Here is a 19377-nt window from a genome sequence, read left to right on the forward strand (position 1 = left end):
ACCATTTCAAATCCAAAACTGAAGTATCTTATATGTAATAGTGTTACCTCCGTGTTAATGACTTTGGTCATGGCAGTGAACTGAAAAATGTCAAATTCTGCTATGCACTTCAACCTCCTCTCCTCCTTATGTTCAGATGTATTTGGTGTTTAAAGTGATTCAAGCGTTGATCTGAAGTATTATAAGGAGAGAACAGCTCAGCAGACTTCAGAGGGAGTGAGCAGCACAAACTCCAGATTTAACCAACATTGACATGGGTTTGCATGAACCGGACAGAAGGCTGAAACCAAAGCATGGATTCAGAGGAAGATTCCATTAAGACGCTGCCCATTTTCAGCTAATACCAAGCAGGCGATGACTCTGGTGTTGCCTTCAGAGGCTGTAGGATCTATTGCTTTCAAATGTGGCCTGATATTTAAGATATTAAAGGGCAAAGAAAAAACACTAAAAGGCACATGCCTTTCTTACCAAATTGCACAAACTGGGACTGCAATAGAGGACAGATTTAAATGTAGTTTCTTAATATATGAATTTGAATCAATATAGCGCTTTCCTAGTTTTATTTACCACTAAAATTCACTTACTACCTGTTAACGTTGCTGATTTTGCGAGCAACACCTGAAGGCGCCATGATGCTGCGCGCGTAATGGATTTCCCCAGCGCTGCTGCTTTTCGGGGACCAGGAGCTGCAGCTGCAGCACTCCGACCACATTTAATCCGCACCACCACTTGATGCCGGTGACCTTGGCTGACGGAGATCGCCCCTTTCAGTCTCGCGTCGCCGTCTTCTTTTCACCATGGCATCATCGGATGGGCTGGAGGAGGACTGTGTGTTGCAGCGGGGAAGATCTCAGAGTGACCCGAGCAGCATCACCGAGGTCCGCCTGGGTGAAGCGCACAGAGCAGGTAAGAGGAGGTGGGGCGGTAATCCGACTGCTTGTTGGACATCTGTCATCTGTCTCATTTACTGCTGCTTCACTGGGTAGGCGTGACATCACGGAGTCCGGGCTCGCCCGCATCCAGTCACGCAGACTGCACCCGTGGTGGTCCCACTTCATTCGTGTGCAGGAAACGTAGACTGTGTTGTAAACGTGCGTCATTTACTACCCAGTGCTCGCTCTGGCTGTGAGAAGTAGGCCTTCTGTGTGGCTGCCTTTAAAATATCAAACACACCGTAATGAATCAGGCTATGATGGGTTTTCCCTACTAGTGTCATGCAGGTTATATGTAGAGTCCCCCCTTTTTAAGCATTGCACTGATTTTATCCCAATAATGGCATCCAGACTTGTAACATCAGCTCCTCATTGCCTCATTGCTCCTTCACATCATCAAGCTGTGACATCTTTGAATAAACACGATGTCATGATGTAGAACTGGGTGTTCTCTCTCTCTCCTCCCCCTCTCTATTCTCGCTCTCTTATTTCTGCATTTGTGAACGAGGTGTGTGCTTGCAGCATGGGGACACACACGTTGCTATCACACATGGACTGCAGTGTGTTGAGCCGAAGCTGATGAGAGTGCTGGTTGTGTATTTGGCTGTTTCCATGGTGATCTAAATGGCAGAAGGCAGTTTTTGGCTCTCCAACTGTGAGACGACATGGTGTTTGTCTGTCTGCTACACACTGGTGATGTACAGCAGCCAGCAATTCAAAGCGAAATGCCACTTAGGCCGTGAGTTGTGCTTATTCGTGAGGTGGGATTCACAGTTCCACCGGGAGTCTGTGGGAAGGCGTTCACTGTTGCTGTGTAGATGTGTCATAAAAATGTTCTGCTTGCAAAGGTACTGAACGACAGACTCATGTGAAAGTGTGTTGGATGATTATTTGCAGGCTGGAAGCACAATGCTGTTTGTTTGGCGGCTGTACATTCAACTGGTTTCAGGTAAGCGGCAACCTCCAGGTCTGAAAACTGAAGCCAACACGGAAGTGCCAAACACTACACTTCCTCTAATGGCCACTAGAGGCTAACTTCTGGACTGAGTCAATCCTCAGATAGATGGTAAAATGTCCAACTTTACATGTTTACAGCCTCACACATAAAAGCTTTTGGCCATTATGGGTAATTTCCCCTTTGTAACAGCTGTGTGGAGGGTGATTTTTAATAATAATAATAAAAAAAGAGTCATCTAACTCAATACTGTTAATGCTTAGAGTGAAGGGTGTGGCTATTTTGATTGCTTGCTAACATGGGCAGCTATAGCCGGTTACTGAAATGAACCTCTTGGCCATGTTTATGGTGGTGCCTAGCCCCTAACCCCTCCACCACTCCACAGTTATTATGCAAAGAGGTTTAAACCATTTTTTTCTGCACCAGGCCATGAACATGGCTTTTAATGCTGTGAAGTTGGGCATTTCAATAAGGGAGCCCTTGGGGTTTGACTTGCTTTTGGAGTCAGCATCAAGTTGCCATTAGTGGAAATGCTGTCTTTGTATGTTCTGCATTGGCTTCATTCCAGAGGCTGTTGCTCAGTGGCTCCAAAAATCCAGAAATATTGCATGGCATCAGTCAAAATGGCAATGCTGGGACTTGGAAATACAAATTCCAAAAGCAATGCGTGCCTGCATACACCCATCTTTTATATATGGTCCATGGTTTCACAGCCAAAGTGATGAGTGCAGACATTGATGCTGCTGTATCTCTATAAATAAGAGGCTCAGTTACTGAATCACAAGTGTGGGGGTTGCAGTATAATGCACATGACAGGATTCATTCATCTTGTGGCATGCATGCCACACTTTCATTTTCACCAGTGTGTGATGTTACAGTCTGTTTGAACATTGGAGTCCTTCGGCTGGCTGTCTTTAGAGAAAGAGAGGCACAGCAATGCTGCAGAAGAGGATGTTCAAGTTCTCTCGCTGGCGGTGAATACCGTTATGTTAATGCCTTCGGTTTCTACTGCTTGTCACGTTGTTGTGGTTGTTATAGTTACGTAACAGCGTTGGTGGATATGTGAAACCTTAAAGGCATCACTGGCAGGGTTGTCCTGTCATATGCCGCTTATTACCATTTTTATCTAAATGTCAAATACGCTCAGATCTCATTTCATCTCATCTCTGAAGCACTGTGGCAGATTTCTCCCCAAAAGCTGGAGGTTTCCGGTGCAGCATCAGACAGACAGAGCTCGGGCAATGCAGCAAGTGCAAACCTGCCTGTCCTCTCCCACTTCTCCATCCCCTCAGATCGGTGCTAACTCTTTCCGAGCCCCCTACTGCGGCTTTGATCCTTCTACTTGAAGAATCCTATCCATTAGAGGGGAGGAAAAGGGGAGTGACAGATCTCTGATGGTGGTATTATCACAGCACCCAGCTGGGCAATGTCAAATTGAATCAGCTGCACAATCGACTGGACTTAATACAAATGACTTCTTACAATGTAAACATTTCCTCTGTATTACAAGGTTGTAACCAGAAATGGAAAATCACGTGCCATTTGTCCTGAGTCCTCACTCAGTGCTTTTAGCATCTGTGAAGCACTGAAGACTGATTTAACACAAATACTTGTTACCCTGAAATTTAAAGGTTGTCAGACAGGTCTTTGCTTTACCAGCTAGTCAGCAGGCTGAGAACAGAACAGCATGCCATGTATTAAAATCTCTCCCCATGGACTTCTCTAAGCGGTGATAAGCAGCCGCCTTGATCAGTTCATACAGGTTAGACCATTATCTCTGCCAGAGATGGTGCAGAACAATATGTGCAGCCAAAACATTGTAGCCCAAAGGTGGATTCAAATTCAAATTTTGGCATTTACACTACCAGTCAAAAGTTTGGACATGCCTTCTCATTTAATGTTTTTCTTTATTTCATATTGTAGATTTTCACTGAAGGCATCAAAACTATGAATGAACAAATATGGAATTATGTAGTAAAACAGCCACCCTTAGCTTTGATTCCTGCTTTGCAGACTCTTGGCATTTTCTCGATGAACTTCATGAGGTCGTCATCTGAAATGGTTTTCCAACAGGCTTGAAGGAGTTCACAGAGATGCTGAGCACTTGTTGGTCCTTTTGCTTTCACTCTTCGGTCCCTCTCATCCAACCATCTCAATTGGGTTTAGGTCAGGTGATTGTGAAGGCCAGGCCATCTGGTGCAACACTCCATCACTCTCCTTCTTGGTAAAATAGCCCTTACACAGCCTGGAGGTGTGTTTGGGGTCATTGTCCTGTTGAAAAATAAATGATGGTCCAACTAAACGCAAATCAGATGGGATGGCATGTTGCTGCAGGATGCTGTGGTAGCCATGCTGTTTCAGTGTGCCTAGTTTAAGAATAAATCCCCAACAGTGTCACCAGCAAAGCACCCCCACACATCACACCTCCTCCTCCATGCTTCACAGTGGGAACCATGCATGTGGAGACCATCCGTTCACCTTTTCTGCATCACACAAAGACACGGCAGGTGGAACCAAAGATCTCAAATTTGGACTCATCAGACCATAGCACAGATTTCCACCGGTCTAATGTCCTTTTCTTGCGTTTCTTGACCCAAACAAATTTCTTCTGCTTGTGGTTTTCCTTAGTTGTGGTTTCTTAGCAGCTGTTTAACCATAAAGGCCTGATTCACAGTCTCCTCTGAACACATGATGTAGAGATGTGTCTGCTACTGGAACTCAGTGTGGTATTTATCTGGGCTCTAATCTGAGATGCGGTTAACTTGCGATTCCTGAGGCTGGTGTGTGGCGGGGTGTGGTCTGTGGCTCGGCTGCAGGGGAGGTGTGGAGCAGTGGGGTCACAGTGTGGTGTCAGGGGAGGCTGACTCGCACACCTGACCTCCATCATCGAATCATGACTCCTCTTTAAAGGATGTTGCCGGACAGGAGAGGAGAGCGGTGTGGCAGCTGGAAAGCTGCTCAGACAGAAAGTGTCTAAACATATACTCAAGAAAACGCATAGCAACGTGCAACGCTGTGTGTGTGGGTTCTCATTCGTGCCTCATGATGACTCGGAAGAATTTATCCTCAGCAGCAGAGCTGACTCTTGGTCTTCCTTTCCTGGGGCGGTCCTCATGTGAGCCAGTTTCATCGTAGCGTTTGGTGGTTTTTGCGACTGCACTTGGGGACACATTCAAAGTTTTAGCAATTCTCAGTTTCCCTTTAGCTCTACATTTTCATTTTACAGTTTATAATGCTTTTAACTAATCTTGCTAACCGACTAGCTCACGAAATGTTGTATATTTCAAAAGGTAGTCAGTAAAATAAAATAAAATAATGCAGAGTTAACATACAATAGGCTATGGAAATACAAAACTAAAATAGTTTAGTTTAGTGAGACAAAACTTGTAATTTGTATAGATAAGAAAAGGTTTGCTAGCTGCCTAGCTTAAAGCAGGTAGCATTGTTCAAAATGCAGGCTGAAAAACAATAAATAATAAAATAATACAGAGTGTTTTCATATAGTTTTCCAATGCTGTGATAAATTGTCAGCAGTGCTTTACAGTTTATGCCAGATGGATAATTACAACCTGTAGTCTAACAGCTGAAGCTTTTTGCTCAACAGGGTTTATTTTTGTAATATTATGAAGCAAGCTGCAAGCAAGTACACACACATAATGTCAACATTGATAATGATAATATATATGCTACAGTATTATCATTAAATTTTAGAATAGAACATATCTTATTAACTGTATTAAGACAGAAAATTCTTTAAGTTAAATGATGTATTCATGTATGCCAAATGTACTGTTGCTTGTGCACTAAAGATGTGAAGCTTCCTGACACTGTAACATTGCCCTGTCCCTCCCTGCTGTTGCCTTTAGCCTGCAGGAGCCTCTTCCCTTGCTCCCCTCATCTCCCTATTTGAGTCACTGCTGTTGTACTAATCTGACATGCTGCTCCGACATCAAAGGCTTTCTCCCTGGACTCCTCTGCCGTCCTCGTACACTGCACCCCACCACCATCACACCGCCGCAACCCTCAGTTACTGATGGGCCTCAGTTTAGTCCTCGCATTCAGTCAGAGGCGATGGCGGCAGCCTGATGAGAAGATTAGGATTCCTTTTATTTGAATTCCTCATGTTTTATTAATCAGGAAGCCTTTACATAAGCTGGTTTGTCTCATTCCATATTCACTGCTGTGATTGAGAGGACAGAATAGCAAGCCTGGCACCTGGCAGCTCACTCCTACATGCATGTTGAGCTCAGCGAGGAACGAGTGCTAAATGTCTCCACATGAGTCACTGCACAGCAGCTGCAGTTGGAGATGAGACAGAATAAAAGGTGTGCATAGCTGGAAATAGAAAACAATAAAGCAATGTCACTTCCACTGTCCTCATGTGTCTATGTGGAAATGTCAGCTGTAACAGCATTTGGCAAGAGCCTTGTCATAAAGTTTTTGTGTTTCTGAAATCCACGTTGTGAACCTGGAAGATGTTTTCTTGTCTTCACTGCATACTTAAATTTCCCCTCTCACAGTCTGTGTGAATTAACCATGGGTATGTGGCTTAGATTTTAACATGAGATACAGAGAAGCATGCAGCTGCAGACTGTTTACCCTAGGTCTATCAGCTAGTTAAAGGATACTTAGATTCTCAGTATCTTACCTTATGTTATTTCACTGTAATGATTCTAATATAATATATGAATGAAACTTTGTCACACACACAGCGATTATTAACATCTAGTTGTTTTTAAAAAAGGATTTATTATAAATCACAATTCACGTGTAATGTTCAGTGCATATTAGGCTTAGTGGTCACCAAAATTTGTATCCCCAACTCACCACAAAATATGGAAGGAAAAATATGAAAAAGTGCTGCAGGCTAGCAGATTAATAGATGGACATAGCTACCACCTAATAACACGTTTGTAAAGTGCTGATGTATTGACTACTATCATGTTGGGTTTTTTCTCTCTTTTGCTTTAAACTAGTACTGATTGCATTGGGTTTAGAGGTTGGTGTGCTAAGTTAAGAGTTAATGCTGGTAAGCTTAGCTGGAAAGATGCACTGAGCAGAAATCAGTACCTTCCTTCCATCTAATTAGTAATAATCATAGGTTACAAATAAAATGCTGGTAACACCACAAACATGATTGAAAGGTCCAGTTCAGTGAATTAGTGGACGCAAACAGACAGCTGGTGGCTTAGCTGGCAATGCAGTATATTTTTATGGCGTAAACCTCATTTTCAGAGCGTCTAATATCTGCTATTATTTTTTTATAGTGCTGAATTTTGACTGCTTCTTGATTTTGATTGTTTTGTGAGAAGATACGGTGACATTTGGTGTTTCAAACGTTGCACTAGAAAAGAAATTGGCTGTAGAGACTAAAACGTGCTTATTTCTGTTCTAGCTGTGGACATTTTAACACGAGTCTGTGGGGACTGACTCTCTCATATAATAACCCTCAAGTGGCTTCACAAGGAACTGCAGTTTTTGGTATTAATAGGATCTTTTCCATTAGTACCTACCCAGGTTAGCTCAGTTCAACTCAACATTAGTTTTATGGTTTTCCAGCAGGTGGTAGTACCTGGTACCAGTACCTTTTTAGTGCCTACTTGGCTGGGGTTTCAGCCGATCTGAGGCGATCCAAAATTGTGACATCAACAGACTGCATTGGCTAGTCAGTTGCATCACTCGATGAGTCATGAGTGTCTCCTTCACGAAAATCTAAACCACCATTTTTGAAATCCAGCAACGAGGGAAATCCATCCATCCATTCATCTTCTTCCGCTTATCCAGGGTCGGGTAGCGACCCCTCCCAGATGGCCGAACTTCTCACCCTTCTCACCCAGAGGAGAGGCTGATGGCCTCTCACCCTTCGGAGGAAGCCCATTTCCGCCGCTTGTATCCGCGATCTCTTCTTTCGGTCACTATACAGCTCGTGACCATAGGTGAGGGTAGGGACGTAGATCGACCGGTAAATTGAGAGCTTTGCTTTTAAACTCAGCTCTCTCTTCACCACAACAGACCGGTACAGCGTCCGCATCACTGCAGCCGCAGCACCAATCCGTCTGTCGATCTCTCACTCCCTTCTCCTGTCACTCGTGAACACCGAGATTCTTAAACTCTTCCACTTGGTGCAAGAACTCATCCCTGACCCGGAGTGGACACTCCACCCTACACAAAAAAACACACTGCGTTCCCCAATTCTGACAAAAAGCCTTACGCCAAGCAGCAGGTATACCATCACTTTGACGTCCTCTATTATTGTGGCGTTTGTGTTGCATACAAATGACATCACCGGACTTTCGGCCACACGCTATAACAATCCCACGCACATTAGGTGGTACTCGATTGTAATGGAAAACATGTGAAATCCAGTTGAGGCGAGTCGAGCTGTGTCAAGTAGGTAGTAGTGGAAAAAGGCTTTAAGTGTTACCTTAATTTTTCAGCCTGAAAGGTTCTACTTTAGGACAGACTACACGGATGCTACTGACTCCTTAAGGCAGTCCTATTACACAATCTATAATCATTTGTTGCATCGTTTTATCAGAAGAAAGTTCCTTTGGTTCATTTGCATGCTAACAGGCAAAAATACTTCCAGGGTTTTATTTGCTTCTTTTAAAATCTAAACTCACTATATAATTAACCAAGGGGTTCCCTAACATGTGCTTAAAAATGCATTTCCACCACTTAATCGTGACATCTGGAGTAGATATGAGATTTGAGAAATTTTGAAAGACTTGTTAATGGGTTCAAGAGCAGTTTAAAGGTGAAACAGCCACAAGAGGGCTCTACTCAGCAGATGGCTTAATGTTGCATAAGTGCAGTGAGCAGTCACTGTCACGGCAAGTCCAGCACTGCAGTCACCAGGTCTCTCTCAAAAAAGAGGGACAGCACATGGTTTGTTCAAGGTCGTGCTGCATACAGTGAGAGCGGACAGACTCCTGCCTAGGATTAATCAGCATTACTCTCCATGTTTTAAGATGAGTCTGAATTGGTATTGAAGTGAGGGACACTTCAACTCAATATTCACTTCATGTCAAAGACTGCAGGGATGAGCGCAGTGCAGGCAGTATTAGAATAAGTTTTGAAATCTTTTGAAATTCAATTAGAGGTGGTTACAACTGCACACGGGAAATGAAACTTTGCTCATCTTCACACCCCTCTATTTCCAGAGCTGATGCAATTTCTCTCAAGCTCTTTTTTGTGATCTCATGTCTGTTTCAAAAGAGGAACATCTTGAAAGCAGTGATGAAGGATTTAACATGGACAGCTTGGCCATGATTAATGCGGAGCATTCCAGAAGTGATGTGACTGTAATGTAGGACTATAAATGAAATGTGGCTTTGCTGAGACAGTAATGGGTTGTTCAGAGTGAATGTTACCCTTGAGTCTTTGGTGCAGCATTGATTCTTTTTTTATTGGTTGGCCAAGGCTCAGTAGTACAGTGGCTAATTCAAAAGCACTTCGCTTTTTTTTTCTCCCTTTTTTTTTTGTGCCAACTCATCTCTCATACCCTTGTGCACTATGCAGAGACATCCCCGGGTTCCACTGACTACAGGGCCCTGGGGAGCAACACAGCAAGCAGGGAAAAACATGACGTCACCGTTGGCCAATGCCATGAGAGGACATAAACACTGTTATGCAGAATGCTGTAGCTAGGTCATTAGAAAAACTAAAGTCACCAGTCCAAAATAATATAAAGGAAGTGATCAATTTGGTTGAACTTAAAATCAGAAAACGGTAATCCTCTATATAAAAGGGAAGTTCTAAATATATATATATATATATTTAGAAATTCCCTATGTGTATATATATATAGATATATATATATAAACATCAAGGTCTTGCTGAGTACGCTTTCGAAGAATCAGACCCAACTGATTTAGAAATCAGTTGGGTCTGATTTGGGACTGATTTAGAAAAATCAGTTGGGTCTGAAGGCTACAAGTTGAAATTTTAAAAAAGAGGTGTATGGTATCCTGGGTAATTCAAGTCATCTTAGCATAACACAGCGGTGTTACACTGTTGGGGGCTATAAAATGTGTACATTGCGTAATGGGTGATGTAGGCACTTGGGTTTGTCAACGTAAACAAATAAGACAAGGTCTCTGGTTCTGGTTTTGAGCAACAACCTTGCAGCCTGAATATTAAAGCCAATGGGAGAAGCACCAAAATCTGCAGTTCCTTGGGTCGCGACTTGAGTCAGTCTTCACAGACTCACATAAATAAACATGTTTAGAGTCTGTACAAGGAGCAGTTTTGGGCACTATAACTATTTACCATTATATATATTTTCATTTATAGCTCACATGTTTAGCTTTTGTTTTGGCTCAAGCTTAAGGTTCAAGGTAGCCAGCAGCTGTCGCCTCAGTTTTATCCCCCAGACCTGGCCCTCTGCTGTTAAGTGAGTGAACCAGTTCCTTCTGTAATGTACTGTATATATTGCTGATAGATAACACCGCATTGCATTCATTTGTTGCCCCAAACACTGATTTTTTTTGTAATATTAGTTACAAAATATCAAAATTAGGCATTACAAAACATAAAATAAGCAATATGAGTAAATAAAAGAAGTGTTACTGGAGCCTCTCAAACACCACCAGTTCTCATGGTTTGAAATGATTGGAAAAAAATAGAGAAATCGAAATATTGTACTTATAATATTATAAGTTCAGGCACTTGGGTAGGTTTAGAAAAAAATACATCAATGCATATTGCTAATGTCTTCAAAATAAAATCCTCTGATTACTTTTTCAAACCTATCTAAAGTGCCTGGACTTGGATTTCTTGTGCGATTTTTTGGAGCATAATGTTTTACACAATATGCAATGTGGACTTAAACAGTAAAAGGTAAACCGCTTAAATTCTCAGAAATGTGAATTATGCTCTCCGTACTATCATCACGTACAAAGTACTTAGGGCCTATTTGATTATGAATGGCAAGGAAGGACTGCAGAGCTGGTGATAATTCTAGGTTTTGTCCTCACAATTTGCTATTTTTAAACTTCAGGGCAGAAACATAATTTCCTAATCAGAGTGGTTAAGGTTAAAAAGCTTTAGCAAACACAGTGGAGTGGTAAGGCTTCTGACTTTGAAACTGAAACCCGAGAAACTTCCCGAGCAATTTGACCATCTCGGCGAATGAAGAGGGAACTGTCTGACATAAGGATGTAATTAACATCAAAGCAATAACATGTGATGATGTGCTAATTCTTTTTCAAGGCAGGTTTTTCCTCTCTCATAGAAAAGATGAATATAAATAGGCTGATAGTCTTTGTCTCTTTGTCTCCGAGTACACACTTGATTGAACGGCAGCACAAACACGACTGGTATGGATGTACCATCCCCTCCCCGCTGCACGCACACACACGCTACTGTCTCCCCTCCCCCCAGCTACAAAACAAAATCTCTACAAAAACAAGGATGTCTCACGTACACTGGGACTTTAACATGCTTCTCTGGTGCGTTTGAGTCCTCGACAGTATCTGCAAAATTAAAAACAGAGTGGCGGTGAAGCCGTGCCCAGAGAGATGAATGGCTTGTGGCTTGTATTTATTGCTCTGCATGCTGCCCACAGTAAGCTTAATGTTTTCACACCAAAAAGAGCTTCGCTTTTGTGCCTTACTGTGATCTCTCTGCCTCTGATCTGCACTGCAATGGAGCAACCCTGGCTTTACTGCGTGTTTGTAGTAATAGTTTATGCATCTCGTGTCTTAATGTGAGCTTTAAGAGAGATACCGTTTGCTATATGTGTAACGGAGACAGCGATGTACCCTGCGACTGGGACAGACATGCTGGGAGAAGCTATTTGAGTTAAGCTGTCAGCCATTTACACATAATGTATCTTTTATGAATGTTTCATGTGCTGACCTAATTCCTTTCAGAACCGAGTAAAAGCAATATGTTGCACATGAGAAGACACCAGAGCATCCAGCTGATCCTTTTGACATCCTCGGCCCACGACGAGGGGATAGGAAGGGTCGGCCAAATGGAAACAGAGCTGCGATGTGAAAGTCGAGAATAGAGGCTGTAGACCGCCCCGGCAGAGTTATTTTCAGCCATTTGTTTCTACAAAATCTACACTGCATCCCACAGAGATGGGGAATAAAACAGACACACAAGCAGATACTGTACTTTGCTCTCCGCCGTACGTGTAATTAAACCGCGCGCTTAAGCCTAGAGTTAAGAGACTGATCACTCTGACAGACTTGAATGTTTCAGCAGTGTTAAACAAGGACGAGGATCAGGAAGAGGAGGGGAGGAGGAGGGGAGGAGGAGGAGGTGCTGCAGCTGCAAAAATCAGTGAGTGTGGGTGCTGTTGCTGAACTCCATCTAGAATTAAGTAAAATCAAACTGCTGTTCCAATGTGACGAGAGCTAACCCAAAGAAATTCATGCAGGGAAAAAGTGTGGCTGCTCAGAGTCGCCTCAAAACACAGATGTGTCACGTTATCTGATTACAGTGACAAACCTGTTTGATTTCATGAGCTTGCCAGACTACTGCGAGAGCAATTAGTCGCATCACTGATGGACACGATACTGGAGGCTGTCTTCACAAGTAAATGAGCAAATTCAGTTTGTGTTTACGTTCATCTAACTGGAAGCAGACATCACATTTATGATCCTTGTAGTAAGAAATGTGAAGGCCTTGTAGGGAGGATGTCATGTTTGATGGAAGGGTCAACAAAGCATGTGAGCTTCGTTTTGGTTTCACCAAACCAAAAGCAGGAGGCACCGAGGACCACTGCAAAACCTTCAGCTGTACGACTGAGGAAGCTTCAGACGGTAGTCCGTTAGATGTTCAGGTTTGTTTAGGATCATTCTTCTGATGTAGTGGCCATCTCTCTTCTAACAATATGGTAGTAAAAAAACCCTTACTGGAAGGATGTGAGGTTTGATAGAAGGGCCAACAAAGGATGTTAGCTTTTGGTTGACCATAATTATAAGCTCTTTTGTCTTACCCTTGTATGCAGAAGCTCGGGCTGCTGTGAAAGGCTTCGTAAAAGATGAACTGATTTCCAAAAGATGTATAATATAGGCATTTTCATTTTAAACAAGTATAAAGCCAAAATGACACTAATATTGTCTTTTAAAAACATGCAGATTTACTGAACTGGCCAAAATAGCGTGTGACCCCGATGGTATAACATGTAAGTAAATCTGGACGGTGGGGTGAAATATTTGAACTTTTAATTTTAAAATCTACTTTACACTTATACAAACAGGTTTGTGGATCTAATTTAATTTAATCGTTTGGTTGCATAACAATATTAAGTAATAATTGAAGATGGCACTGATTAATGGCCTCCTGGCATAGAGCTCTCTAACTGGAAAAAAAACCCCCCAAACCAGTAATTTGAAGACATCAGCAAGTGTTCTGGGAAGACAATTTAAACCAATAAATTAAAATAAAATTGAAAAAATTGAAAAAGTACGCTCTTGCTCTGCCCAGGCAGCAAACAGGCCTCCTCCAAACCTTCAAACCTCCCCTTCAGAGGAATCCCAGAGACTATTTTGTTTGCAGCTCACACACTCTACGCACTCAAGACTGTGTCTTCCCCACTGCTACAGTCCCCCCATCTGTCACTGTGACACTGCACTGGCTCCAAGGCTACGCAGGCTGTGGTTGTACCTGATGAATGATTCAGCAGATTTAAAGGGGACCGGGGGCAGAAGTGGAGCAGCAGCAGAGGCCTTTAGGAGTGATGTGGCCGCACTGCCACGGTGCAAAGCCTGCTTTGGAGTGAAATGCCACAGAGTCAGTCTCCTACTGCCTGTGGAGCTGCTTCCAGCCTGACATGACATTCCAGAGTCTGCCTCGTGAATTGCTGCCTTAATGTTGAGTTTGTAAGTAGTTCATGTACCGTTTGTGTCTTTGTGAGCACATATTTGAATGATATGCAGCTTTAAATTTTTTTTAAAAAGTGTTGTTAAATGTGTAATTTAAATAGAAATAAAAAATCTGCATATGAATATCAGGCTAATTTGATTGTTCAACGTTACTTTTCGTTAACCCTCACCTGCCTTCTGATTTGGTTACTTTGTGGCTTATTTCTGATGCTCAGAAGCTCTCACTCCAAAGAGAATGTGACCATGCTGCTGCTGAGGCTTGCAATCAATTTTAAAGTGCTTTGGTGCAAATTGCTCCACAAATGGACAGTCCATAACTGCAGGTTTGAGCATTTATACTGCTGATATACAGCACGTTTCTCCATCTCCCTCATCCCCCCGTGACTGCACCACAGTTAAATTCACCCTACAGATACACACAAACATAAAAAAGTGCGTACATTTACATGTCGTTGCCAATGATCATTTACAGTCATCACCAGTAAAAATGCAAAAGTGCCCTAATGATGTGACATCTTATTTTATGCAGTTTTACATCACCAGCAGCAGTAGCATTGGTTGTGCAAGGGAACCTCAACACGTGTTGGTGCTGTGCCTTTATCATGATATGATGCCAGTATCATTGCAGAGCTGAGCATACATTTAACTGAACAGTAAAATGACACCATTAAAAAAATGGAGAATTATTAGAAATATTTGCTCCTCCTGTTTGCGACCCGTGGCTGCACAGACAACTGACACAGGCTCACTTTGGCACTGACGGAAAGTTTAAATATCATGAACGATCAGGTAAGTACCTGAGTTAAAACTGACATCTGTGATTTTAAAGCTGAACTTTACATGGAGCAGCTTGCATACATGCGATTCATGCATTGTCTCACTCTTATTTCAAATTGTGTTACCTAATTAGCAAATTCATCTTCGTGATATCCCAGTGTGAAACTTCCTTCAAGAAGTTTGAAATGAATGAACAAAGTAATTATAGGTGTTTTTCCTTTGGGCATCTGCAGTTCAGGGCCCATGGTACAGATATTTTAAGGCGGATGTTAACTCTCTTGTCTATTCCTAGATGGGTAGACCCACTGTTGACCTTGTAGTCACACAATTTAAAATGCTTAATTTAGTTTATCTGAAGTGATTCATTAAAAATCATTACAGTTGAAATCAGAAACACAGCAGCCGTGTTTAGCACCCTTTCCTTTCACTAGAATTAATTCAACTGTGTTGATATTGGATTTAATGTTGCTTTAACTGCCAGTGATAGCTGCTCTGCAGCCGTGTTACCAGCAGTCTGTTGAAACCTCTGGGAGGTGCCGCAGCTATTACAGCAGAGGTATCCCTCATAACTATGATTTGGGAAAGAGGGCTGGTGTTTATGAATACTAGAGAAGCAGACATACAAATGGCTTTGTTTCCACTGAAGGGCGGTTACTATCAGGCTTTCTATCATCATGAAACAGGAAGTATATGCATATGTCCATGCAAAGTAGGTTTTAATGTTCTCCATGTTGCCTGTTTCAGCCTCTACTACAAAGTACACACTGCATTTCTTTGCATTCCTTTCTTTGTGTAGGTTTGACTTCCCCTTTTCAACTAAGGGACTAACACAACCCTGACAGATGTGCAATTCTGAAAATAACTGTACTTTTCACAACACATAAAGCCTATTAAATTAAAATTAACTATTGGTAATTCTGTCAAAGATATGACTCATTTCATCACCTCACATGACTGCATGGGCCCCTGAATATAGTAACAAGCTGTAGACTCCAAAAATACAAAGCATTACTGTGACGTCTTGCAGTATAATCTACAATATATTACTGTACACAGGATGTACAGTAATATATTACGCCCTTTTTCCAGCTGTGACAACAAGCGATTTGCTTAATATGAATGCTAAAAATGGTCTTTAATAATAATAATAATAATAATGATCTTTAGCTGTAACTACTGAAGCACTGCCTTTAATATTTCTACATTTCAGCTTACATAATGGGTTATAGTCTTGTTTTTCATCCCCAGGTTAGCCAGCTTGAGGTCATGTGTCAGTTCCTTATTAACTGGTCAAAATGTGCTCGCGCAACCTTTTGGCCCGCCTCCGTCCTCGGCCATATTAAATGAAGCCTTGTAAATATTGAATGAGAGCGCTATTCGGTGAGTAGCCTACATCCTTGTTTATATTCTTTGCTGACTGCTAGTGTGTCCCTAAGGAGATATCCAGCCACGGACTTTTATCATCTCTGATGTAACTCGGCTCTTCCTGCTGTTAATGTATGAGGGGCCCTCTGAAGGATCGATGAGAAACCACAAAAGACTTTGTTTACACATAAGTGATGTTGTTTGATAAATTATTAAATCATCTGTGTTTCAAGCAGACCTTATGGAAGTCGAGGAAACGTATCTTTAAAAATAGATCTAACAAGAAAGGTTGCCTATTTAAAAATATGCACCTAACAGGAAAAATTTAAAGTGGTAACCCTGTGTTCTTGCAGTGGCAGTACTGTCTGAACAAGAGGCTTGCAGTTACTACAGTGTGGACATATTTATCTCTTTATCACCAGTCATATTTCCTGTGGTATAAATATCTGTCCTCAAGTAGGTGCCTGATCTTTTTATATTTATTCTATTGTCTGTTTGACTAAAGGACAAACTTGTGAACCAGTGATTTTTTTTCCTCTAGCCCAAACACCAGGCTGACTTTGAGGGCTTTGAGTGACGTGGCTTAACTTTTTTGACACATGTTCACATTAGGTTGAACTTTGTTGACTTCTTGACTCTTTGTCTAGTATCATTGTGGCCATTTAACAAATTGTGAAATTTATGGCCATTAAGCATTAAAGAACCTCTTTAAACGTAACTGAGCACTTAAACATTTGGTGATGAGAATTTTTACTATTTTTATACATCATATAGACTTTGTGGTTAATGAAACTGAGACATTAGCTTTCATGATAATCATAATAGTTGAAACAAAGCACCAACCTCAAGAACTGAAAGATCAAACAAATATGAAAGTGATTTTAAAAAATTGCAGTTCCTCAAATGGCCTCTTGAGGCTGCCTCCAATGGTGAGTCAGTCCATGTAAACGTGCCCATTTTAATTCTTTTAACAAGCATTTTTGCAGCATTGTACAAGATAGTTTGGGCGTCTGTGGTTACTTAAACATAAGTGTCCCCTTATAATGATAAACAAGTTTTAAAAGGGGAAAAAAACTAGTTTACATGGATACTGGTGAGGTTCAAAGTGGTGTGGTTGTTTGGCTTGACAGGTTTGGTTACCCAGACAGCTGTTGCCCATTACTGTCTGCTAGGCCTCAATTATTACACCTCACCTCTTTTTGGAGTATTTTAATGGGTTTAAGAGTATGGCTTGCTCTTTGGTTCCAAGAACGCCCCCTCTAAGAGGTTTGTGCTTCATTTTGGGTGAATTAAATTCTAAAATTTTATCAGTCTGTTAATTAATTAATTAGCAGAGGTGTATTCTTTGGATCCCTACATGAAAGATAGAAGTAGCTACTGTGACATCCCATTTTGAAGCCTTGGAATTAGTGTTTCCAGTCTTTGTTTTGAAACATAGTAAAGGTTTAAGGCAGAGGTGTCCTGCAGGTTTTAGATGTGTCCTTGATCCAGTGCAGCTTATTTAAATGGTTAAATTAATTCCTCAACATGTCTTGAAGTTCTCCAGAGGCCTGGTAACGAACTAATCATTTGGTTCAGGTGTGTTGACCCAGGGTGATATCTAAAACCTGCAGGACACCGGCCCCCGAGGCCTGGAGTTAGACACCCCTGGTTTAAGGCATTTCCATTGGCTTCTTTTTTTTGTGAGAAGGACTCAGAAGTTCATGTTAGTGTCTAAGCTGTGGATGCAGCTTGCTCAGTACTTCAGCTTCTTGTCTGCTAAAAAAGACACTAAGCTAACACTGCTTCTATAGAGTTCAACACCAATAAGTGATGTCATGGTGGCTTTGTCCATCTTTTATATGCAGTCTTTATATGTGGTCTTTATCTACAGTCTGTTTTCAATTAATTTTTAAATCCCCAAGAGCAAATTTAAACCCAATCAGTTTAATCCCATTCATTTAAAGCAAGTGTAATCTATGGGTTATTGATCAAATAACAGGAGGTGTTTTTAACGTTATATCCTCCTGAGAACCAGCCTATTCATTTATGTCCTCTCTAATGGACATTTGTTTTTGGTCTATATCTTTTGACTTATTTGAGCTAGTCCAGATGTACTTAATAGAGGACATCCTGGACTTTCCATTGATATCTCATGTGTTTGGGCGGGCTATTAAAGGCTATTTTAGGATACAAAAAAAAAAATGTCCAAAAAGCATTAAAATCCCTTTACATTCATTATTATATATAGTAATGTATATATGATGTATATTATACATTAAACCCTGTTAATGTTAAACCTGTAGTCGCGGCTAAGCAGCTGTTAACAGCGTGTATGTAGGCTACTGTACTACATGCTGGCAGTACAGTGTGTCAGAGTGTATTGGTGTATTTGCCCTCCTCCTCCCGGCGGAGGGGCGGGGTCCATATGATTGCACATCAACACTCACGGCTAGCTGCAGATACAACTCGGTCGCTCACACTTTCTCCACTTTCAGCTCACTCCCGGCGTTCCCGTCGCTGTTTAAACAGCGTTTCCGCAACTTTTAGGAAGAGGAAATTTGAACATAAAGTATTTTTTAATATTGTTATCATTGTGTGGTAATTTAAGAAAGAAAAAGAAGAGGGAGAGAAACCATCAGTTCAGCCGCTCGGCTCTTTGGGAAGATATGATGTGAGCACCGTAGCTGCAGGAGGACTGGATAACCGCGCATCCTTTAAGTAAGTGCTTCACGCCTCACCGGCGCGGATTTATGGCTCGTGGAGATTAAAAACCCTTAACATAATGCTGCTCTTTTACCTTTTTTTTGGGGGGGGGGGGGGTCATATGCTGCTTGCCTACCGTGGATATCATTTTCCTCTGATAATCTTATTGTGACCCGCAGCGTTCAGCAGCTAGCCTGTACTTAATATTGTTGTTCTTTCACTGCCATGACTCTACAGATGAACGACTCTTTGGGGACGTTAGGTGTAACATTATTGAAAATGACCTTTCCCTGCTGACTGACTGTTTTTTTGTTATCTGCAGCACTAAACTCATGACAGATCATTTGTAATGTAAGTGATGAGGCTGCTGTAACATTTCCAGGAGCTCTGTGTTTCCCATCCTCAGCAGCCTCATTATGTGCACAGCTTTTCTCTAGGTTACTGTGCACACACTACAGAATCTGACTTTCACCACTTGTTTTTTTTTCTTTGCTCAACCCCCCCCCCCCCCCCCCCCCGAAAAGTGTCCTGCATTTGCAGAAAGCCATGCTGACGCCCTTACCACTTCAATAAATATTTCAGCATTAGTTGTACAAATGAAACATGCAGTATCTCCCTGACTTACATTATGCACACTTGCACGCTGAGATGCGATTGGCTGCAGCTCAGCGTCTCTCCGTGTGGCAACAAGCCTTCCCCATCCACCCAGCAACTCCCTATTCCTCATGCTGTGGTGAGTCTCTTTGCCTCTGAGGGCCCTTTCTGCAGCATCCAACGTGGTAACCATGGCAACGGAGCCTGACCCTGGGCATGCTTACTACAG

The 19377-nt window shown here is 41.9% G+C and overlaps 1 protein-coding gene across 3 annotated transcripts in view; it reads left to right on the forward strand.

Annotated features, from left to right (window-relative positions):
• The first annotated feature begins 646 nt into the window (after positions 1-646).
• Positions 647-19377, forward strand: part of phactr3b (phosphatase and actin regulator 3b) — a 74678-nt gene continuing 55947 nt past the window's right edge. For 2 of the 3 annotated variants that reach the window (XM_005450109.4, XM_005450110.4), the window contains exon 1: positions 647-906. In XM_005450109.4, coding sequence (XP_005450166.1) covers positions 798-906 — 109 coding nt within the window. In that variant the 5' untranslated portion in view covers positions 647-797. Of the gene's footprint in view, positions 907-18275; positions 18570-19377 lie in introns of those variants that run through there. The other variant, XM_005450112.4, reaches the window with a different exon arrangement.

Source organism: Oreochromis niloticus, linkage group LG5 (assembly GCF_001858045.2).
Source record: "Oreochromis niloticus isolate F11D_XX linkage group LG5, O_niloticus_UMD_NMBU, whole genome shotgun sequence".
Lineage (NCBI taxonomy): Eukaryota > Metazoa > Chordata > Actinopteri > Cichliformes > Cichlidae > Oreochromis > Oreochromis niloticus.